This window comes from Strix aluco, chromosome 6 (assembly GCF_031877795.1).
Source record: "Strix aluco isolate bStrAlu1 chromosome 6, bStrAlu1.hap1, whole genome shotgun sequence".
NCBI classification, from domain to species: Eukaryota; Metazoa; Chordata; class Aves; order Strigiformes; family Strigidae; genus Strix; species Strix aluco.
In genome coordinates, this window is record NC_133936.1 from 19,102,216 (window position 1) to 19,127,096 (window position 24,881).

Genomic DNA, 24,881 nt, shown 5'->3' on the forward strand with positions numbered 1-24,881 from the left:
AAACCCCCCATTATTTTACAACCCATAGAGAAAAAGCTTCAGACTCTACCAGAATAAATCAATGACAAAATTAATTTTGATTTAAAACGTTTTTAAAATGTGCAGGAATTACTATTCTTCAGCAATAGGAAAGGATACAGTTTGAGACTGATATGCCAAGTAGACAGACCCCTGCACCTATTAGGAAAAAAACAGCCCATATTTTCCACTGTGCTAGATAAACCTACAGGAAATTTCGCAGCACTGTCTTAAATGTGTTCTAGATAGATCACTCCAACAAAATTCATAGCAGGAACTCTACCAGACAACCTGGACATAGCTGCAAGCTGCCTAAAGCTGATGTGGTTCCATGTGACCACAGGTGTAGCAGGTCATAACCCTTGATTTCTCCCACCTTGTAATTTCTCCTTCCAAGTAACTTCTTGTCAGGATAAATTTCATGAAGAGAGCTTGCAAGCTGCTAATTTCCCAAAGTATTGTCTCACAAGCAATAACACTGAAGAAAGGTACTAACAGAGGTGCTGAAACTTGAAATGTTTTGGTAAGATTCCTTAAAAGAATGTACTCACATGCTATGAACACCACAAACCCCTTTCAGTAAAGGCTATCAGACTATCATGCATTTCTAATTAAATCCCCTCATCAGGGGAAAAATTATGTGCTGTCCCATGCATAAAATTAAGAACTGGCACAATTGTTAGTGAAGTATTTGCAGACAATGGGATGCTTACATGGTGGTCCTCTTATGACACTTTCTCTCCATTTGGAGGTGAGTTGGGTTTTTTTCACATTCTTAAGGTTACTTTTAAATTTAAAAATTCTTTTGCAAGACTGACAAAAATAATTCTCTTTCAAGTCATCTTTTCCTTTTAAGTACAATTAAAAGAAAGAAATTAAAGATTAACATCATCTTACATTGGAAAAACTGGCAAGAAAATTTCCCTATAGTGGAAAGTATCTGTTAGACAGATTATAACTCCTTACCTTTTCTATTTGAGACAGTATTGTCCTGAGTTTTGGATAAGACTCCACAGAGGCTAAGTCACTATCATTTTTTTGACAGTAGAAAATAGCCTCCTGGAAGCTCAGGTTTTTATCTGGTACAAACCACAGCTCTGCTCCATCAACAACAAGTGGGGCTCCATGAATTCCAATTTCATCTATGCAGAAGAAATACCACACACATAAGAAATCCATTCTGAAAAACTCATCCTTTCTTTTTCTGAATGTAGTAAGAAATTTCAGTTTGACACTGGGAAGAGCCAACATTCCTTCTTGCACTCTGAGCTCTGTCCGAACCAAATCCTATCAGTCATGATCTTTGCTGGCATCAAACAGGTATTACAGTAGTAATATAACAAAACTAATAAAAGATATAGAGTATTAACAACTATATACACATCGTGGAAGAATATGCAGAAAGTCCATTTACCTGGTATATACCACTCAGGTGTCTTTGGAGTGCTACCTGTCCAGAGGAAAAAAAGGAATAGTTACTTCAAGTTCACCTTCTAACAAGACTGTGGTCACCAATAATGGAAGTAATGGATCATACTCATGCTTCTTAGTGTACATGATGGAAAAAATAAAAGGAAAAGGATGTCATACACAGGTTTAACAGTTTAAAACAAGCTGATGTAAAACTAACGGGAGTTTTGCATACCTCAGTCTTAAATAGCTGTGGGTTTTTTTCTCCCAAGCAGAACACAAGCATCAGAATAATGTATCTGCCCATACCTCCCCACAACAAGAAAGTTTCAACCCCTGAAATGCCTTTTAATGAACAACCAAAACGTAAAAGCCTACTGGATTACAGTATGTTTCATATTGCATGGGAAAACCTGGATCTGTGCAGATATGCCATCCCATTCTTTTGTACTCCCACTCCTCTGTCTCACTACAATGAGGAGCTAGTACACCAGTTTTACCAGAAGGTGGCTAATTCACCTAAGGTTGAAGCAAACTGTACACCCAAGATGTCTGTGGTCATATAGCTACAAATACCACTAAGAAAGATTGAATAAAGTCCACAAATGCTGCAACTTGGTGGCTTATATCACCTCGCTTAATAAGCCACTTCTTGCTTCATGGGACAAGGAAGAGTATGAGAGCAGTGATACTGCATCTTCCTCACGGCCATTTTCTGATATAGCTTTGAATATTCTAAGTGCATGTCTGTTCATATGGACATAGGCAAGACAACTCACGTACTGTCCTCTTAACAGTTCAGAGAGGAAATGATAAAATACTGTTTGCAAAGTTTTTGTTATTAGATAATAATGACAACTTAGTGGTAATAAACTTTTATATGAATAAATGGATGTAACTGCAGTTTACCTTTTGTTATCTGGCAGACCCATTCAAGTTTAGCTTCACAGTCAAAAGGCCTAAAGTAGAATTCCAGGTCCCTGCCTTCATGGAAGTAAAATCTCCAAAATGATCTCCGTGAAAACTGAGAGGTCTGTATAGAAGTAGAAACAGAGAACTGAGTTAGTATGGCACAGGCCTCTGAAATGTGAAATGAAATTGTATTAAAAATGTACCTTGGCAAAGTCAGTATATTTTACTGTGGTAGTAGTCCCACAACTTATTTTGCAAAAAATGAGCACATACAACTGTGTCTCTTCAACTATAACTCTCCAGGCTAGCCAAGCTTGTGAAGCAATCAGGTAAAGGGCTTAAGGTCAGCCTACATACAAAAGTCTCTTCTTGCAGTGTTGTTTATTTGGTTTTTTGAAGTGCACAGGATCTCACCAATGCTTATTATTGGATTACCTGTTGCAACTTGTTGCCCTGAAATGATTCTAATTTGTGTTCAAAAGAAGAAACCATCTGAACCGGCACAGAAATAGTTTTTCTTATTTAAGATTATTTCTTACAATCAAGCTTAAAAACTGACTTCACTCTTACTGATCTCTCCAATAAGGAGAATTTATCATTTCGTGGAAGAACATGTCTATACCTAGCAGGTAGGGGAGGGAAGTTACTATATTCACACTGTCCCCTTCAAACTCCTCTTCTCTTATTTAAAATTTTTAGTATCTTAATGCTGACAGCTTTTTGGCCTGGGGTCATGAACACAGAAAAGAATGAGGGGAAATGGCTATGAATTGAAGCAAAGAGTGGCAACTACGTTTTCCTTCCATAAATCCTAAAAGCAAAGGTGATTCTAATTAGGTTAAAAGAAGGGGTGGTATAGGAATGATCTTATAAAAAGTCAGGTGATGCTTCACAAAAGTTAAAGGCCATTTTAAAACTCATGCCATCAAGACTAAATTAAGCAATGAAGAACACAATTGGGAATTAAGCAGAGGCCTGACATTTTGAATTAGAAACTGACATAGCACTTACAGTCTATTTCACAAGCAAACAAGGAAATACACACAATAAACAAACACATGCTCTATCCTGGCTACTGTGTTCCCTTACTTTAGGTTTCAAACATTTTCTTAATTTGCAGTTCAGAAAAACTAATCTAGATTTTAAAAGATACTGGTAGGGTTCTGTTTGCTTCTTTATTTTAGACTCCACATTACATCCTTAAGTACGTGTAATATACAAGAGATACATAGTATTGCATTATGCAATAGAGAATAGTGTTGTTACTAAAATATTTGTAGTTCAAAAGAAGTCTTATGAAAGGTTATCATTAGCACAGCGCTTGGCTCATAAAAAACTGCTTGAATAAAGGAAAACTGATAATAGGTGTAGACTGATAAAGGGAACACTAGCAACTTTTTCACTATACAAAGAAAACATCTCAGAAGTCAACCTAAATTCAATATATGGGTGGCAAAAGTGTTTTTTCCAAGTATTTCCATGTAAACATATGCATGCTATTATTAATAACCTTGAAACTAACCTTTAATGCAGCACAGTCTCTTGTATCGTATTCATCTTCCAGATAATCGAGTGGCATAACAACACTAGTAACCTACAGGACAAAAGAATCATTACTTTATGTCTATTTTTGCTACAGTAATCCCCAGAGATAACTATTCAAACCTGGGATCCCACTATGTCTATCACTGTTAAAATATTTGTTAAATGGCAGTTACTGGATCGGTTTTAAGTCTGCGTACCTGTTATTACGGGGGGTGGGGAGAGGGAAGGAACTCACAATTTCAGGCAAATAAATCAATTACAGTGAGGATGATATTTTTTGAGAAGTCTGACATATCAAGGAGATAAAGTGATAAACCCTCCCCTCCGTTGTGTCATGAAGACATCTTGTTCTCTCCACCAGCTCTTAGATGTTTACTACTACATTTCTATTAAAATATTTTAATTCAATAGAGACAGAAATAAGGTTAACCTTATTAAAGATATGTTTTTAATTGGAAGTCTGCCTAGATGGCAGCTCTTAATTGCACAATCTTCTTCTGAATTATTCATCTGTTGAAGGATCTGCCATATTTTAATTACAATATTTATCAATTTACTTTCAATCCAGTCCAAGCTGAAACAAATCAGGACATGATGTTTCTTCATTAAAAGTTAACTTACGGGTTTATCATCACTCCATTGCCAGGTTCCCAAAGAATCTGGACTCCTCTTATTCATTCCAATCCATACCCATCTGTCATTGCTGTAAATAAACAAGAGAAAGTCTTAAGCCAAGTATGTATCAGCTCATTTAATGGAAAGACTGACCTATGTCACGGCATTACTTAGGATCAAGTAAACCAAAGGTTTACTACTGCAAGTTGTAGCAGTTCAAAGAGAAAATGGGTGTAATGGCTAGGACCTCTTCTGCACTTTTTTTTTTTTTTTGAGATCTGTAGGCTGTCTTTCCCTAACCACAGAGAAAACTAACTAAATCAGATAATTCCTTTGTTCACTGCATCACCACTTCATCAGTTGTTACTTGATATAAAGGTCTCTTCTACACTTTTCTTCACACACACACACACAGTGTTTATTTAGCTTGCTTCTCTTTCTCTTATCCATTTCAGGTCATCTACACCATCAGCTCAAATACACCCTTCCTCAAATCACACGAAAACTTACACAAAATAACTGGCTTCATACTTCCCTTAAGTTTGTCAGTGATATAATCAAACCAAGCATGGGCACATATTTCAATTATGCACCTTCACAAAAGAGGAACAGACATAAATGAGCACGTAACACCACTGACTCTCAATGCTTGCATAAAAGAATGGCAATAGAAATTTTACTTCACTTTACAGGATTACAGTCAGAACTGTGGGTTTTTTTTCCTAGATTCTACTTCTTCATTTTTCATAAGCAGGAGACACTTAAATTCAAAATTTCAGCTATGTTCCAAGATAGAAAGTTGCACCAGAAAATGGGTTTACAATGTAAATACTTAAACTTGCACTAACAGCCTTTACTATTGCTCATGAATCTAAAGATACTGTAACAAAATGAAATATGTGCTAGTCAAACTGCAAGGTTAGTTTTGTACTGCAACCTCTACTTCTCAAAGTATCAATTTTGTGCTGGGTACTGAAGTTTATGATAATTCACTCCAATCCACTACCCTACCCAAGAAAGGCAACAGACACTTTTCTGAATGATGGTATCAGTTGGAAGCAGCAGAAGGGAGTAAGCCCACGAGTCTTCTATGAAATCACAGACTACCTGGAACCCTACTGCAACAGAGCTGTGGAAAAGGCACTCGCATCAGGCGGTCTGACAGTGACAGTAAAGTATTGATGCCACAGTACAGGGCTCTTGTAAAACTGTATCAGGAATGCTATTCCATAAGTTCATGTTGTACCAAATACAGAAAAGGAATACAGGATATTTGAGGAAATGAGAGTTTAGGTTACTAACAAGAATTAAGGATTTTCTTGTCTAGTCTTGACAAAGAAAGAAAGAAAGAAAGGAAAAGGATATTAGAATATATTAGGAGACTAAACCCCCAAGAAGAGGAGCTATTTGAGCAAAAAAGACATCGTGTCTGAAGGAACTACAACTCAGGAATAAATTTAGGCTAAAAATTGGAGAGATGTCTGACCAGCAGAGGTCAGAGTTTGGAAAAGGCTCCCAAAAACGTAGTGCTGACAAACTGGAAGCGATTTTAAGACAGAACTTGGAAAGTTTATGAAAATAACTTTATTACACAGAGGGATGGACTCAGAACCAGGCTTACCCGCATAAGCAATGTTATGAAATCATGGGCAATGTTAAATTCTTTGGTAAGCCTGTGCCACTACCTTTCCACACATATCACCATAAAGGTGCTAAATTAAGCCTGAAATGGATGACAGTGCAGTATCAACACACAAAAACTTAGCCCAGAGTATGCGGCCTAAGTACATGAAATCCAAGAAGGCAACAGCATTTTGTTTGATAGGGTTCCCATTAGGAAGAAAAGCATCAGCCACTAACAAATCTTTTTTTTTTTTTTTTTTTTCCTCCCCTCAACTCCAGTATTAATTTTCTGACATTGGTGTGATAGTGTGATCACACTAGTGTGATCTTATCATACTGAATAGTCTTTAGCCTTTTAATGATATCAGTAAAGAGCCTTTAAAGAGCCTAAATGCCCCATATCACTCCAGAGGGAAAACTGTGAGCCAAACATTCACAGCTGTCAAGCAGCTAAGTGGCTTTTGGCAATTTGCCTTTAGGATTTTATTTTTCTGTGATTGTTCTTTCCAATTATGAATCAGACATTGCTTAACCCTCCCCTACTAATCGTCACCTACAGGCTTAATGCAGTTTAAGCAATTGATCATCACAGAGGAATATCTATTAAAAAGAAAACTTGAGACACTCATTTCAAAAGGATCTGCAGTAATTACCTGAGAAACTAGAGCAATTTTTCTAAGTCTTTCAACTTGTATTTGGCTTTTATGTAATAACTAAATTTAAAAAAATTAAAAAGTGTGCCAGGTCAAGAATTTCTCCAGTTCATATCCAGTTTAAAATTACTGGCCTGCAAACATAACAATGTTTTCCAGCTGACTGGATATTTACACATTAATGTACATCTTTTTGCTTCTTTTGGAACTGTTCAGAAACGACCCCAAATAATTCAGTAATTGCTACACTATCCTTGATAGCACTTTTAAGCTTAAGCAAAGCCTTTTGATAGCTGTCTGAAATTATACTATCATCATCTCATCACAGAAAAGAATTGTGCCAACTATTTAAGACAAATATGAATTAAGACTATCTATTGCAATGAAGCTTGCAGCAAGGAATTTGCTTGTACTTTAGATATGTCTCCTCATTGCAAAGCGTTTAAAATTCATCATATGGACTGGTATCACAGTGGATTTATCAGTGCCAGAGTATTCTTTGAGCTAATTTCCTGGAACCACTTCTAAAACCTAGATTACCCTGAATTTTAACCTAAAATATAGGTGTAATTTGTGCTTTACAATGGACTCCACGCTGATTAATAATGAAAGACCCTAAATCTCCAGCAATCCCTGCAGAATACCAGTGGCTTTTCTCTCACACAGAACTAAAACTTCACAGAGGTTAATGTTGTGCAGAAGTGCATAAATAGAGTTTAGATCAATGTGAAGGGGGTATTAATCAGTAATTTTTCTGCCCCTTATGTCAGCTCCAACACAAGATTAAGAGCTTAAGAAAAGTTATTGTGGCTTGTAGTTCAACCTAGTTCTTGACAAGAGGTAACACATGTATATTTGGGCCAACTCCCTAATGGTGCAAACTAAGGCACCATTTAATCTTAGGCAGTGCTGGCCTAAAAGTATATATGAAGCCCATTTGACGCCCTGCTCTGCCCTCTGTAACAGGCTACTGCCACTAGCTGAATCCCCATCCTGCTAATCACCTACTCTTTAGTGGAAGAAAAGAGAAGCTGTATTAATGCAATTACTACATCTTGCATCTTAGCTTTATTGCTGTTTTAGCCAGTGTGTTGACAATAAGATCAGTTTTTTCTTGCAAACTCGAGTGTTAGTGAGGCTTTCTAGATTCAGAACAATTACAGCAGCAGCACTGTGCATATAAAAGGCAACTGATTTCTTTCCAGTAAGGTGTCCTCATTGAAATGTTATTTCTAACCAATTCAAGTTGTTACTCTCCTTGTGTCCAGTGTCACTGCCAGCTGTAAACTGCAAAATGCTCACAAAAACAGTCCTAAAAGAATGGAGTAACTGAACCAGATCTGTTCTGCCTGTATCATGTCCCTCAGAGTGGAAAGAGGTTATCTCCTATTTCTTCCAGACAGGGGAAGGTTGGCAGGCAAATTTTATTTTCCTTTCCAATGGCAATCGCCCGACTTGGCTGGAGCAATTCTAGCTCTTATTTGCCTCTAAGGTGGAATCCGAGTAAAGAACAGAATGGACTAGGCAAGCTGCCCTTTTCCTGGTGAACCAAACTGACTTTTGCTAACATTTAAAAACAAACAGTTCTCAATGAGTCACCAGACAACTGTGCAAGGGGAAAAAACCCGAAACCAAAAAAGCCAAGGTGTGGCTCCTTCCCCAAGCTGAAATGAGTGTGCTGAATGAATAGTTTAGGTCAGAGTTTGCACTCAGTAAACGCAGGGAACACAGACAAACTGCATGCCAGCACACTCCAGCTGCTAATCACATCTAACATTATCTTAGGATGATTTCTCCCAGATAGCTAAATTAATTGTTCTTGGTGAAATAATTCACTTGGTTTCATCTCTCCTTCTTCAAATGAGCTTATTTTCAGACAAGCTATGCTTGACTCTTGATCTCCAAAATACTCTACATAATCACCATCTCTGAGTAATTAAAAAACATAACTTAAACACTTCATTATGTTATCTAAACAAATAAACATTATTTAAAAGACTTTGGGCAATATCAAATATGTAGTACTTCTGTTCAGGAAGCTCTGCAATGCTCAAAAAGGTGTTAACCCAGATGAAAATTGGATTATATTTGACACATGCAGTTACCACAACACTGACTGCAAAGTCAATTTCTACTGGGCTCAATATATATTGCCCCTTATTCACATACTGGGTTAATATATTGCCCCTTATTTAAGTTGTGGTAGAATAATACTGAAGTACTGGGCTTTTCCTTCTTCTAGGCTTAGTTCAAGTTTTCTGAAATACGGGAACAGCAGTAGCTGTTCACCTGACTTTCTGGAAAGACAGAAAAAGTCTCCACCTTTAAACTCCTAACAAAAAATGGCCATTAACTTAATTAATACCTCAGACAGTCTGCAAGCTGAAAAGTAGTTCGAAGTACTTGTAGGAAAATAAGTTACTTCTCTATTCATGTTTCATAGTAGATTAGGTACACTAAAACAAAATTTGTAGTTGCAAAAGAGTATAACAACATCTATAGCTAAAAATAATTTGTGCACGAATTTTTATTTCAGGGACTTTAGTCACTAGCGAAGGAATCACAAGAGGCTTTTATACAAGCTAAACCATCTATATATAGAGCATACAAGTTTGTTTTTGTCTCTTATTCATATAAACATTGAGTAATTTTCATGACTTGTGTACTTCTAAAAAAAGTTCAGTGGATTTTCAAGAAGGCATCTCTTCAGTCATCAAGTTTTAAAATTTAATCGCAGTGCTGTACGTTGGCAGCTTCTGAAATAATCCTGATTTAGTTTCTTGATGAAAAAATTTATATCATATAACTGGCAGCATTTGAGTTTAAGCTGGCAAAAGTTCTGAAAAAACAGGCTGCCAATCAAAAAAAAAAAATTACGCAAGGATCTGACATCACACCAATGCCTAATAAAGCTTTGCAGTGACAGTTCCTTTGATTAAGAATAGAGCCTTAGACTCATAAATAATGTAGCATTTAATTTGTTGATACCAGAAGACTCAACACACCCATCTAATGCCCATATAGTGTTATTGCAGTTATGCCAAATGGGATCCGTGCCAACCAGATTGCTGGACACTACATTATTCACATTTTCAAAAGATAGCACCCAGTTTAGTCAGGAAGCATTTCATGAATAAAGATGAGACCTATCTGAAAAACTGAAATAATAACTCATCTCTAAAGAATGTAGCAGTAAAGAATAGGAACAACTATCATCTAGTTGTGCCAAAATTCAACATAAAGAAGGAAACATAACAACACAGACTTAAATTCATGTAATGGAAGATGCTCAAAGCAAGTTTCTCTTTTCCTGTGCTCCCTCTAGCAGTGTGAAACATTTGCCCAAGCTGTACTCCCTTGACATTTTCCAGGAAGGCAGTGACATGACCAGCAGTTCAAATGCCACATCTATCTGTTTTTACTGTGGGAAACACAGTCAACACACACTATCTCATACTTGCCATTTGGGGTCAGCAGCAGCATTTGCAATCTACTGCAGAATGCGACCGAAATCAAAATTCTAGTGCATGGCTAGTTTGTTACCTGATTATTTTTCTCAGGATAGAATGAAGTGCCTTGATTTCTTCTGAGTGACTAAAACTAGGCAGATGGCCTCCGAGTGCTTCACAGAATCTTTCTGCCTCTTCCCAGGTCCTGGTTCGCAGCACTCTTTCACTGTGGAAGAACTTCACAACAGCCAAACATCAGAGTAGAAGATGACACAAGTGACAGCATTCCTAAAACACTCCTGTACTACTCAAATACGGCCACCCTAGGTAGGAATGAGTAACTGGTATTTTCATAGAGAGATTGACTTCTTAACAATTATTTTATTTTTTTCAGTTTGTTTGACAACAGCCAGACTCTGAAGTTTAGCTGACAAAATTTGTTTCAAACGCAACATATTTCATACGGCAGACGTTCTCTGTTTTTCTTTACCAGAAAGATTTTAGAAAACAACACCCAACTCATTCCAAAACTCCAAGCCAAATCATAGGTTTTAAGGGATGTTGTCCTTTCAAATTCATGAACTGCAAAGCCCAATGTTCACTGAAACCAGGGCCATTTGGGTGCCGCAGGTGAAGAAGGTTCTTTGGCACACACTTTGCTACCTGTATGTATCAGAGTTGCATATTTGGCTCATACACCTCAGCTAACATGTCCACTTGATCCCCTTGACTTCAGTTCAAGCCAATTCCCATCAGCGGGATCTCTGCACAGACATGCTGCACTTGGTCAGCAAGAGTTTTGGAAAAACTGCCAGGGCCAGCTGTCACATCCCATCAGCTATGGGACAGCCATGCTGCATATCAGCTAGACCCACCCCTGCGGGATCCCTGCCCACAGTCTTGTTATTCAAGCTGGGTTTCCCCACTTTGCTACATGAGCTGTTTACAAGACACAGTTCATTGCAGACACTGAGTCCAGAAATAATGAATAAACAACCCAAAAAACAGCCACAGTCTTAACTTGATTTGATTGTTAATAGGAGGGGAAAAACCTGCATTTCTAACTACAAACTTTTTAAGCCATTCCAGCTAACAGTATGGCTGCTTACTTCCACTAGTTACTTCAAAAACAGTAAAATACAATTGAGGCTGCTTTTTTTGATAAAGTTTGATATCCACATTCAAACTAGAGAAAAGTCCACCTCTCCTATCTATACTCTTAGAGCACAGAAAGGAAAAGGACAAGTGAAGACGATGCAAAGCACTCTCCTTCTCTGTTCAGGTATCTCTGCATGCCAGATGATGGCAGGCAGGCTAGATACAGACACGGCACCCTCTGTCAGCACCAGGCTCCTGAGATGGCAGCACAGGGCAAATACTGACGTCAGTATTTGCCGCCTCACTGATGTGCAAAGCTAGCCACAGAAAGAGCAGGGAGAGGCACGCTGCATCTTTCAGGAGTTGGCAGAGGATGATGCATGAGAACATCTGGAGGCAGTCAACCTGAATCAACATGAATGCCTCCTCCCAGTGTAAAACATCTTTGAAATACCCTTCAGAGCAGCTATAAACCACAAAACGGCTAAGCACACACTTGCTGCAAGAGAGTAATGAATGATTAACATCTAATAGGAATAACATTTTACCTTGTAGCAGGCAAGGCCGGATCCATTGTGCCACCCAGGGGGACAGGGATCAGTTGGCTTTGGGAGCACTTCTGGCTCCTTGGGCAGCCCGATATATTTTTTGCAGACAGAAAATGCTTTAGTGGTTTTACAGTCCTTAGTTTCCCACTTTCCAAGAGACTTTCCACTGGGCATGGCCACACATCCTCCTGAAAACGCTAAGATTTAAGCCACCAAAGACATATTTAAAACTATTGGCTGGTTTCCCAAAAAATCCATAGATTTCTGAATGACTGTTCTATTTCATGCTTGGAGTTCTGTAACAGTGTACTCCAATGCTTGCTCATTTACATATTTAATTGTTAAACTTACCTGGTTGCAAGGAATTCCAGTTAGTGTATGTCACAGCTTCAGTTTTTTCCCCATCCACTGTACCCCAGGAATATATTCCTGATTGGCTAATATCCTGCAAACCGGTCCAGAAGTATTTTTCTTCAACTTTTGTATGTTTTCTAATTAGACTGTTTATAAATTCTTGCTCAAATCTGAAAATTCACAGATTAATTTGAGTCCATATTTGAAAGATATCTGAAACTATTGAGACAATTTGAAAACCAGGCATATTATTACATGAGTTAATCCAAGTGGTTGTCCAGGCAGTCCCATATTCAACATGGAGTCAACAGGCTGGAAACTCACATACTTCTAAGAAGGTTTTAGACTGTAGGTTTACCATTGTCACACCATGGAAAACACGGTTTGCTAGTTCTCTGCAAAAGCAATTCTATCTCTATTTTGGGTTTATAAACCACTAATTAGCATACAGAAGTTTTAATCTCTGACTATATCTCCAAGATCGTACTGTAAAGCATGCCCATAAATTACAGAGATGTGTTTTACCTGTTCATCACTGTAAGATTGCATTGTGCTCCAAATGAAACTTCCGTTCTATAAATCTTGTAACAGTAGTTTCCATGTCTCTCCCATCCCTAGTTAGAGAACCAAAACCACGTTTATACGTAACAACCTAATTTAGGCATTATCTACAGAAGAAAAGAAATCATTGCTAACATTGGTTGGTGCCCACAACCTGGCACAGCATATACAAGAAAGAAATGCAGTGCATCACATACAAGGTCCAGTACCATCAACTCTCAGATTCACAGTTCTAAGAAATAATGCAACCACGGGAATAAAATACACCACTGTTTTAGCTCAACTGTGCAGAGTCTTCTGACTGCTATGTGCATTTAGAGAGAGAAACACAAGGGCGACAGCCTAGTCCTAATCAAAACAATAGGAGTTTTCATGCTGTTCCACCAACGCCAGGATTCAAACAGAGGAATAATAAGAGGGCATTACTAGTGTTTCTTTACTTCTCCAAAAAAAATTTTATACTGAAAATGTGTGATCTTACAAAATTTCTCTATTATTTAAATCTTTCCCCCTGTACGTACAGTGACATTTCAAGGAACATTAATGTATTTCCTCTTTGCTAGCCTATCAATGCCACCGGTGTCTAAACAGCACAGAAAGCTGTAACTCTACATGTTAGCAGTCTCTGAACAGACAGAATAAAAATACCCCAAGGTTGAGCAGAAAGAAAGATAAGGGGTAAACATGTTTCCTGTTGCAGGCAACATGCCACACAAAACTGAACCAAAGAACTCTGAAGTAGCTAATACCATCCCAAGATTGTTCAAAACAGAAAAGACTTTTCAAGCCTTATTTATGCTGTAACATGTTATACTGTAAAAAAAACCCCTCCAAACAAAAAAGCAAAACAACCAAAAAACCCCCCACACCTTTATTCAAGTCTAACAAAAATGAGAGCAAAGTGAACAGAAACCTAATCTCAATCATCAATCTCTGTGTATCTTTACGTTGCAAAGTGCTTATCCTAAAACATACTTAAAGCAAAAACCACAGAACAAATGGTGTTAGCAATAATCTAGTAAAAGCCTTTTTTTTTTCCTTCAAACAAATAAATAAACCACATCTCCTGGGTCCAAGCTCATAATACTTTCATCAATAAACAGAGTGGTAATACAACCAGAGCCTGCTTAGGAGAATCTGAAATTTGGCTCATGCTATATAAATGTCCTTTTTCAGCTACAATGTTCCATTGATTTTATTGTACAGGCAAGAATGAAATGGGAAGTAGAGGAAATAAGTGATTTTATGGAGGTTTCTGAACCAAGAAAAAGAAATACGGACTTCCTATTACCTCTTCCAAGGAACAACTTTTATCTGATTTTGTTTCATTCAAAATCTCTCCTTGTTTCTTGCACACATATTTCAATTTTTCTTCACAGGATTTGACTCTCCATTGTCCCAACTGTGAAAAGGAAAGGGGGGGAGAAAAAAAAAAAAAGTATTTAAAATTCTGAAATCTTTCAGTTTCCATAGTGCAGGGTCTGAGTTTTCGTAAGGGGAAAAGCCAAAATGCCTCTAGCAAAAATACTGGGGGTGTGCTACCCTGGATTATACACATAGGTACATGTTTGGAAGGAAGACAGAAAGCTGAGAAATGCGGAGATGGGAGGATTCTGGATCACATCTGAAAAGGGAAGAAAAGTCCAGGGTGATGCCTGCTCTTGAAGCACCCCTTGCTTCTCCTCTCCCTCTCCTTCTCCCAGGTATTTCACTAGCCCTCCTCAGATAGGGTGGCCCAAACTGGTCCTAGAGATGACTGAACCCAGCTTTGCCTTTCAGTAGTTCGGCCCACCTCCCTTCTAGTTCTCTGCCAAGAATATGGTAACCCAAAATGCAGAGTGACAAGGACAACTGGTTGGCCAACAACAGTGGCGATCTCAGAGCTGTGAGCATTGCCTCCACTCTTTGCAGTACACACCTACCAAGTGTCAGCTAAATAATTTTAAGAAACTTGCTTGTAGAAAAATTATCTGTGTTTTAAAGATTATTCCAGAAATAAAACCAGTTATCCACTTTACGTCCCTCCTTTACTTTCACACACATCAATGTTGCCTCTACTGTGATGGAAAAAAAACCTAAAAAAACCCAACACTGTATTCCTACCTCGCCTGAATATGACACACAGTTAGGGGTGCTGTTAAAAGGAACTTTTGGTTCATTCTGATCCCAATACGTAAAAACCACAGCTGAGTGATCTGACCATTTGAACAAGGTTGGTACATCTTCATTCCTGAGACCCATCCACATTTCTTCTTTAGCATCTGTAATTTAAAATTAGGACAACACTGTAGTTTCAAAATAATATTCAAACGAATTGGAAAGGAACGTGAAATCAGCAAAATTAGGTTTTCATCACTATACTGCACAGCACAAATACCGCAAATTTTTTTTTCTTACGGTGAGAAAGGGGATTTGCAACAAGTACAATGTATTTTTGTTATCTAGTTTCTTAACTTATATTCATGAATATGAGTAATTTTCATAGAGAAGGTAACAAACAGAAAAAACACTCCAGAAATAATGAACACAAGCAAAAAAAGCTCAACCAAATTTTTAGAGTGCAGACAAAAACATAAGACCAAAGAGTACAGATAACATTTAGTCCAGTGACCCAGTAGTCAAAATATTGACCTGACTGTCTACCATTCTCTTTGAATAAGAAAATTAAGCGGAAGGTATTAGGTAACTAGAAATAGGTTAGGGCCAGCAAATAAATAAATAAATAGATTATATCAAACCAAAACAAGAGCTAACATAGGTCTTGGGTCTGAACAGCAACATTCACCACTAGCCTGGGTACAAGCTCAGCATTAGCACCTTCATTTAAAAGTTAGGGATTATGACAATCATATGCTAGAACATGGAAAGTGGTTTGTAATTTATGGTGTGCAGCACTTGAACTTGACCTTTACCAGTATCCCAACTCACCATTATGAAGCTTTGTAACAACCAGTTCGACATCTGCTAATGAGTGTACGCTGATGAGGTTACTCTTATTTGCTTTGCACAACTTGTCTGCTGCACTCCAAGGCGCCTGGTTATTTATCAGCATGTAGCAAAAACCATTGTGGGGAAGCCAGCCCGAATCACAGCGAGTATCCAAGTGCCTCCAAAACTCTAATAGTGAAGAGAAATGGAATTAAAGGCCTTTGTTTTACATTGGCTAGTGCAATGTGTTGGCATTTTCTTCATGTTTTAGAACTGGCAGCACCTTGAAAACCAGCCAGAATGCAGCCATCAGAATGTGTTCACATCTCTTCAGGGCTAACGCTTTAAGAAGGGGTCACAGTTTAGTCAAGAAAATAGACTTGACTGAGCAGCACTATGGGGATTCATAGTATTTTGGGGCCATGAAGTAGGCAGAAGGAAAAAGATGTTAGTGGGAGTGAAAGTAGAAAGCAGGAACGCATTACGTTAAGCTGGTCTCAGTGTAGGCGAAAGGTTCAGAAGTAACTGTAAGCAAGATTTCAAAAGCAATTAAAGGCAAATCAAATTACTTCATTACAGGACAGCAGCTTCAAAAAAGGTGGCTTGTTTTGTTCTAGCAGGGGTTTGCACTTTTACAGAGCGTTGTTATCTATATGCAGTATCATGCATAAGAGCAATTCTGAATAGCTCGCAATGAAACAAATGCTTATTTTTTTTTCTTCTGAAAACTAAGATATTCAAGAATTCAAACTGGTTTTAATGCATGCTGAAAAAAGATATATATTAATAGCCTTTCTAGTTCAAAACACACTATAAAATACTGGTAACAACTCCAAATACCCCACTGAGGAGTCAGAGAACAGATAGGGATGGTTAATTGACAACTAGTTTTCAAGGGATCATTTAAAAATTTGAACCAGTTTAGTTAAATTTAAACTGCTTACTATTTTTTTCCCCTCAAAGGCACACAAATCTCCTGATGGAGCTGGAGAGAATGTGCCTTAGCCAGAGACACTCCATGACACTTTCCACCTCCACAACACTGCTTCATCCCTCTTAACCCCCACTCCTCCCCCTCATCCAAGGACAATCATCTTCCAGTAGAAGTTTTCCCACAACAGCCCCACAAACATGAGCTCTGGAAACTGGTAAGGCCAAAGCACACATGGAAGAACAGGCTGTGGATGTAGGAAGGGTTAGACGTCCAGGTGTAGGTAAATGGCCAAAAGCATGGAAGCAGTTACATGTCAGAGCTGGACACTGTAAAAACTGAAGGGCTATATATGTGTGTGTGTAGGGAGGACAGAATAAATTTCTTGTAAGAGATGTTATGGATCCAGTAAAGATTACACACTGGACAAGCTACCAACTCTTGCAGCTGGGCTTGATTTCAAAGGATAGTAAGATCACTTAACTACTTCTATTTGAATTCAACAGAGTTTGATCCAACCCCCAGGTAGGTCCCATTTTATGTCAATACACACCAAGAGTGAGATAAACAGGCTTAAAGCAGAGACGGAAAGGTTCGAGGGGCAACTGCCAGTTCCAGACTTTCAGTAGCACATGAAAGAATGCACAAGCCATGGATGAAAATGTGATGAAAAGGGCAGGACTGTGCTGGGAAATACTTTACGTGTGAATGAGAAAGCTGCAAAAAATGAAAGCTGTTTGTGATGCATCATCTTGACACTGAAGATACAGAGTTTGCTTCTGCTCTGCTAAAAAACCCAAAGCTGTCGTGAAAGTGTTTTGGCAGACATGCCTAAGAAGGCTTGGGGAGGGAAAAAAAAGACTCCATAAGTGAATATTACACTGATTTAACATACAAAAAACAAAAATGCAAGCTGTCCTACCTGGGAGGCTTGAAACTTCATTGAGTGACTTCTTGCAAATATATGGAAGTGGAGTCCCACAATGGTAACTCTGCCACTGACCTGAGGCAGCATTCATCACCACACAGCTAGTCCCATCCAGTGGGGACAAACTCTGCATATCTAAGGTTAGGAATAAATAAAAAAAAATAGAAGAGCACAGGTTATCGAACAGTCAGGTAGTGACTGCTTGTTTTCCTATTGCTTTTCAATACAAGAAATACTTTGCACGATACAGCACCTTGTATTTGAAGAACATCACTGGCTTTGAATGAAGGCACCTGTCCTATCATAGGTCCCACAGAAAGTTTTTTGTAAGAGAGAATGTTTCAGAATCAAGGAATCTGGACTTCCTTTCCAATGTTTAATCATAGAACCAGGAGGAATGTTCTATTTACAATACAACAAACCCTTGGCTGAGCACTTTCCCAGACTAGAAATATCTCAGGGGAGAACCCTTTTTGCAGTCCTCAGTTTCCTTTGGCAGCCCCTTTCCAGCCCCACTCCAAACACAGCTCTGCACATTTTCTCTCAACACTAACCATAACCCTCACCTTAACAGAAACCTGAGACAAGGCTCCAAATTAAAAATATCAGAGGACAACTCTTTTTTGCAGTCCCCAGCTTCCCTTGGAGACCCTTTCCAATGGTACTTTTTGTCTTTCTCTTTATTTAAGCCCCAATGCAAACCCAAGCTGTGTGCTACACAGAGCACTCCAGCCCGCCCTGCACTGGGTTTGTACAGTCTCACATAGAAAAGGCTCAGGGTGGATCTTAGTTCTTCATGGGAGAGTACAACGGAGACAGGGCCAGGCTCTTTTCAGAGGTGTACAGTGAAAGGACAAGAAGTAATGAGCAGAACTTGCAGCTAGCAAAATTCCTGTTAGATATCAGTAAGTATTTTTCACAAGAGGGGTAGACATTAGTATGTGTGCCATGACTACGGACTACATTATGCCCCTGTAACTTAGGACAGTCTAGTCTCCAGATCTGCATTACAGTCCTACAGTGTCATCACAGTACCAGAAGAAGGTGCAGCCAGTAGTACAAACAGCAGAAAAGTCCTTAACCTTTCCAAAAGACAGACCACATTTGGAAAATCTCACAGATATTTCTTAGTAAAGCTTTCTAAGAAGGAACAGAAACCACTTCTTATCTTTTCACAGAATTCAAGTCGCAGCATTATTCTAGAAACTGAAGGAAAAAGAGAATTCTGCTTTAAAAAGGTCAAATTCAGCTTGAAGGACAGAACAATATTAGCTTCAGTATTCTCAGTTATTACTCCTCCAGGATTCTCATATATACACATCCACGGCATATTTGTGAGAATATTACAAGTACATGCTGAAAATTCCAAAGCAACAAGACTCTCACCAATTCTACTAGGAACTTGGGAGTAATTAAAAAAGGGTTTTCAGAAGCTTTATACTTCTTTCATCTTCACCTCAAAACAAATTTAAGCATCCTTGAAGTTTAAAAACACAAGTTAGGCTTCTAAGTAATGTCAGTCCTTGCACATACATCAGTAATTGTAATATTTGAGGGAAGTCAATGCCATTCTTTCAGTGTGAGGAGAAATTTAGCAGCTGGGGAAGCTGTAGATTCTTTACTAAAATGGACCTCAAAGATGCTACTTAAATTTTACATTTTTAGAGATTTATTACCTAATAAACCATAAACATAGAACAAGTACAGAAAGATTCACTGGATAGGAGGAAAAGATGCTTCTGAACTTTTAGCACAAATGGAACAACAAAGATTGTTTTGATGAAGTCTGATAGAGAAGGGTAAAAAAAATACTCAGTATAGCAAATATTCTTAATGCCACCAGAAACATCATTACCTGGATGCCAGTTGAGAAAATTCAAAGGTTTGTGATCTGACCACTGCCAACCACCAGAAACGTCCAGTTGATTTAAGCCAATCCAAAAGATCTCAGCAACATCATCCTTAGCTGGAAATATATTTATTAGTTTTTTAAAAGAAAACAATTAGTATAAAATGCTCATCCTTTATTGGTCTCCTTTAAACTAAAAAGGAGATCTAAAATGCTGTCTTCACTTCATGTTAATTTGTCAAGATTTCCTAATACTCGCATGTAAATAATTACACCTACCTTGTATGTAACTTAATTCAGATGCATCTTGGATGCTAAGTAAATCTCCTCCTTGCCTTTGACATGAAATATAAGCTTCCTTCCAAGAAAGAGAAGACTGTGTATTAAACTGGTAGCAACTTTCAGATCCCGGATCACGTTCCCAGATATCATGACAACCATCCTCTGTTTAAAGGAAGCAGAAGGTACTTGTAACTACAACTATACTGTAGTTACTGAAACATCATGAAAGTTTCAAAAGAAAAATTGTAATACTGAAGGTCTATTGATTTTTATATTGGTAATCTCATATACTGCAGAGTAAGTGTATGCCAACTGTCTTGTCAGCACCGCAGTAGAAAAGGGACCTTCTTTTACCCAGTTTAACAACAACATGGTACACCAAGGTGGAGCAGTACATATGTCAAGTGACAGAACACTTTTAGGACATATATTTAGAAACCCAACATGCCTGGTTGTAAGCAGATGCCCCATTTTCCATCGTGAGTATAATCTTCAGATGTGGCGCACCATTTCCCACCCGTATGTGTTTCATCCTGAATGCAGTCATGATGCCACGTCTTATTATACAGAAAGGGGAACTCACAGGGTTTTCCATAGGAGTTCCCATCTTTGGTATAAACCTCTGCAGGAAAAAAAATAATGAAAGAAGTAGATGCAAGTTGTCTAGGGGAGGAAAGGACAGCAAATCAATGTTACTGCTTATACAGACGTAGCTAACTTAAAAGCATGCAAATCGCACTTGTGGTCTTAAAATGCTGTATCTTGTAGTTACAGATAATATACAGCAATGTCAGAACTGAAAGAAATGAGAGGAAAATATTTTTCGGTACTTTTGTTTTTTTTTTCTCTGAGTGGGGCATAACAGAGCAAAATATTGTTTCCCCCTACCTGGTAAGTTAGAGATAAATACATTGTCCTGTTGCACAGAGTACTACAGAACAAGGCTCTAGGAATCAACACATATAGGAGAGGGAAAACATTTCAAACTGGAGCCTACTGGCCCCTTCAGACTGCCCACTTTGAATAATTCAAGTACAAAGAAAATTCTGCTCTTAAATATGGTAAAGCAAGTTTTCACCACTTATTCCAGCAAGCATGAGATTTCAGATGAGACTGACTTCCATGGCAAGCGGACAGACTACCAGACCAGAGCAAACGGATGGCTCCTGACAGTCCAACAGGCTGTGAGCTAGCAGCATGCATGGAGTTGGACTGTACAGCCTACTAGCAAAGAAAATATCCTCAAGCCCTGCTAACAGCAAAATTCTTATCACTGTGAAAAGGACAGTGTCAGGTCTGATAGAAGGTGGTTGATATTTCATAATTAAATAGGCTCTTAATAAAATATGGGGGGAGAGATTTAAACATGCTCAGAAAGCCACCTAATAATACAGCTTCTGCAGTTGTGCATCTCTATCTTTTATTGAAAATGGTTAAAGTTCCATACTTGAATATCAACATCTCTCTACAACAAAACATTCTATTGCTTTACTGATCAGTCTTTTCATATAATTAACTTTAAGAATTTATTGGCATAGACATACAGCAAAAAGCCCTTAACAAAAAAAAAATCCTCCAAACCCCCCTGCAAACTTACCATGGTAAGGATATCGACATATATCATCAGAGGAACTGTTGCTTCTCCACTGGTCTGTTGCATTTATGGTTGCAGTTACGTAGGTAGCCTTGACAGTCACTTTGTACTGAGATGCACCAAGGACAGAAGCATCAGCACATCGCCACCACAGCATTAGTTCTGAGTTACAATCAACCATTTTCAGGCGAGACAGCGATTTGGTGAATATATCAAGTCCCAGGCACTGCTTGGACCCCAAATGAAAGAGGCGATTTTGGGATACCCATTTCCATAAAGCTTCACTTGTCTCCTTGCAGTCACCTATGACTATCCGTGAGTTTTTAACTTGTATGCACTTGTTCAGTGTGTCATGGCGAATGGTAAAAGCATCATTGCCTGTAAAAGAACAAAAAAATATCCACATACGGATATAATTCAATATCACTTTCACAGGAAGTTCATTTTTAAAAGTGTAATCACATTCTGAGACATATTAACAGAAAAGTACAGCAACTGCTGTTTGTGCATTATACTATCTCTTTTGTATAAGCCATGTTAAGTACATTTTCCTGCTCTTTAGTGAGTATTCTTTACTTCTGGGGGGAAAAAAAAGATCTCTTTCAAAGTTGTTATAAAATGAGAGGAGATAAAATGAGTCTGTTTTCTAAGTCCAGTCCTATCAATGAAAATTCTTCCTTTAACACGTACTGATTGGATCAACCTCTGATTAGTTTGCAGGCTTACTGGGTAAAGAATCTTGCCTTCATGCCTATCTGCAAATGCAGTAACACACAGCAGATACCATAAAGTATAACTAATAATCTCCCCTTAGTAAGCACTTTCTTATTTTAACTGTGTATCATATATGACACACAGCATGATAGGCTCATATGTGAACCAGCTTGCGGATGCAACTGCAGCATTACTAAAATAAGTGGAACTGCTTTTGGAAGAGTTTTAGAAAGAATATTCTACCAAAGATGCTGTCATACAAAGATTAGGAGTATCATTTTCAAAATGAAACAAGAACCCTAGTTTCACTTTCAGCTGTGACGTAGCTTGTCATTAAAAAAAAAACAGATACGGATCGCCCTGATACAAGCTGACACCTCTGCCAGAACAAGAACATCTCCGTGACAAGTGGCAGTAGGTTTAAGCTAACCAAGAAAAAAATGCCCCAGAACTATTTCTATGCCACAATAAAGATGGCCCCACAGTATAACACTCACTTCCCAGGCTGAAATGGACCTTGGCTGTCCCAGACCCACAAGGCTAATTACTCTGCTGTTTAAATAAGGAATCTGCTGAGTAGTGTTCTGTATTTAATAGTAATGCACTGTCAATCACATTCCTACAGCGTTTTTTTAAATATGACTTAATAATAGGTTTGGCTGAAGAGCAAGGAAAATATTCAGTGATGTTATGCAGTGAATTTTACCACTACTTCCCAGTATACTCGTGAATTTTCCACTGTGTAAGTGCCAAATAGTATCTAAATAGTACTGAGCTGGTCAAACCGTGAAGAAGAATCTCTAAGTCAGCCACCTACTGGAGTGACTTCTCCTAAAGAGCACATTTCAACCAAGTGCCTCTTTCATCCTATTAAATAAGTAAGACATTTTAACAACCAAACCTGCTTTTGTGGTATCTTTTTACCCTTTGCTTTTTCAACACTAGATCTGCTTTTTGCCTTTTATTCTCCCCTCCAGACTTTCTTCTTCTTTTCAGTGTCTTGTAACATGTCTTGTAACATTCAGCCTCTTCTCGTATCTTCCCTTTCCTTGTTCTTCTTTCACTTCTTCCCATGCAACCCTCATTCTGACACCAAGAAGAAAACCATTTTTTAAAGTTTCCTCAGAAAAATTGCTGATGTTGTCTCACCAAATCTCTCTGTACAGCGATTTATTAATACCGGTGCTCAATTACTCCAGTTCAACACTCTGGCCGTGAAGTTTTACCTGACATCTTGCTACAAAACTGAGCCTGTTACTGCTAAAGGCTATCAAAGTATGCGAGGCGCAACTATTTAGCAGAGAGCTCAACTCGTCTCCCGGCAGCTCTCACCAAGCTAGCGGCTTTGCCTTGCAAGAATTTGCTCAACGTGAAACTTTTCCACCTGCTTTCCGAAAGGCTGGCCGAGCTTCCTTCCTCTCCCTCTCTGCGCATAAAGCAGCAAATAAAAATGACGGCTTGACGCCCTGCAGGGGACCTGCCCGAGTTCGGGTTATTTCTGCTCTGGAGGGAACAGGCCAAAGGCCCGCCCGGCTCCGCGCCGCCGGCCTGGCGCTGCCCCGGCTGGGGGCGGCCCCCGGCACCGCGGGCACCGGGAACGTGGCACCCGCGGGCGGCGGGGCAGCGGCTGCTTTCGCGACGCCCCAGGCGAAGCGCACGCTCCGGGAGGGAGTTGTGGGTTGTTGGTTTGTTTTTTTTTTTTTCCTCCCTTCTTCGCTCCTCCTCGTAAGTTTCCCACGTTGTTTCCACGCAGTTGGACTTTGTCACCCAGCGCAACGCCCGGAGGTGCCGGGAACCGTCAGGGCGGAAGGCCCGTCAGCGCGCCGCCTTCCCTCCTTTTCTGCGGGGCAGAAAACGGCCTTCCGCGCCCCTCGCTCCGCAGCGCACCCGCGCAGCGCCTTCCCCCGCCCCTCTCTCCTCGAAAGGTGGGCGCCCGGCTTACCTGAGGGGTCCCGACGGGCCGCGCAGCAGACGAGAAGGCAGGCGAGGCCACAGGCGGCCCAGTGGAGCCCCGCCGCCCGCGCCATCCTCCCGCGGCGCGCAGGCTGCGCGGAGCGGGCGCGCGGCCGGGCTCGCTCTGCCGGAGCGTCGCGCCCGCCGCCGGCTGGCCGGGGCGGCGAGCGGCCGGCCGGATTGGCCCGCCCCGCGGAGCGTCACTTGTTGCCAGGAGAAGAGCGGCCCCGGGTTTGCCGTGAGGTTTGGGGCGGGGCCGAGCCTGGGCGGTGGCCGGGCGTGAGGGGTCGGGGCGGCGGGGAAGGGCCGGTCGCGGCTGCCCCGGCGGGAGAGGGGTTACAGCTGAGGGAAGCGAGACACAGGAAAGGGAAGGGCAGTCGCAAGTGCAAAAGTAGAAGGGGAGAAAGCATGGGGGAAATGAAGGGACAACGAGGAGAAGGGGAAAAAAAAGGACGAAAAGTGAGGGGGAAAAAGGAAGGAGGAAAAAAATGAGGAAACACGAGGAAAAATGAAGAAAAAATAGAAAAGCAGACCTAATTATGGCATGGTACTTAAAGTTAAAACTAAATAAAAAGTTTTTAGAAGTTCAGTTGGGAAAGAAAGGGAGAGCCTAAGTGCTAAAAGCGAAGAAAAGGCAAAAAGTGAAGAGCGTATAAAACAATAAATAATAGCAGACACTGAAGTAAAATACCTTACAATGGATCAAATAATACATTTCTAAACGTTACCCTGTGATCCTCACCCCCATAGTGTGCTGCCCAGGCGCAGCATGAGGGCCACGACACTGTCCCCGAGGCCAGGGGCTGTGGGGCGGGTGGCCGTCCCCACAGGGCAGGGGCTGGGGGTTGCTGCCCTGCTGGGAGGCGGCCAAGGGGGCCTGGTGTCACCATAGGGTCCCTCTGTGCCACAGCAGCTC

The 24,881-nt window shown here is 39.8% G+C and overlaps 1 protein-coding gene across 1 annotated transcript in view; it reads right to left on the reverse strand.

Moving 5' to 3' along the window:
- LY75 (lymphocyte antigen 75) overlaps positions 1–24,098 on the reverse strand; it is a 46,760-nt gene extending 22,662 nt beyond the window's left edge. The window contains exons 1-18 of the mRNA XM_074828950.1: positions 23,955–24,098; positions 21,302–21,676; positions 20,153–20,326; positions 19,702–19,866; positions 19,429–19,539; positions 17,568–17,708; positions 15,715–15,903; positions 14,890–15,047; positions 14,078–14,188; positions 12,751–12,839; positions 12,223–12,395; positions 11,872–12,068; positions 10,320–10,462; positions 4,507–4,588; positions 3,863–3,934; positions 2,338–2,461; positions 1,433–1,468; positions 985–1,160 (exon numbers count right to left, since the gene is read on the reverse strand). Of these exons, the coding sequence (XP_074685051.1) occupies positions 985–1,160; positions 1,433–1,468; positions 2,338–2,461; positions 3,863–3,934; positions 4,507–4,588; positions 10,320–10,462; positions 11,872–12,068; positions 12,223–12,395; positions 12,751–12,839; positions 14,078–14,188; positions 14,890–15,047; positions 15,715–15,903; positions 17,568–17,708; positions 19,429–19,539; positions 19,702–19,866; positions 20,153–20,326; positions 21,302–21,676; positions 23,955–24,039 (2,601 nt within the window). The 5' untranslated portion in view covers positions 24,040–24,098. The remainder of the gene's footprint in view (positions 1–984; positions 1,161–1,432; positions 1,469–2,337; positions 2,462–3,862; positions 3,935–4,506; positions 4,589–10,319; positions 10,463–11,871; positions 12,069–12,222; positions 12,396–12,750; positions 12,840–14,077; positions 14,189–14,889; positions 15,048–15,714; positions 15,904–17,567; positions 17,709–19,428; positions 19,540–19,701; positions 19,867–20,152; positions 20,327–21,301; positions 21,677–23,954) is intronic.
- Positions 24,099–24,881: the final 783 nt, after the last annotated feature.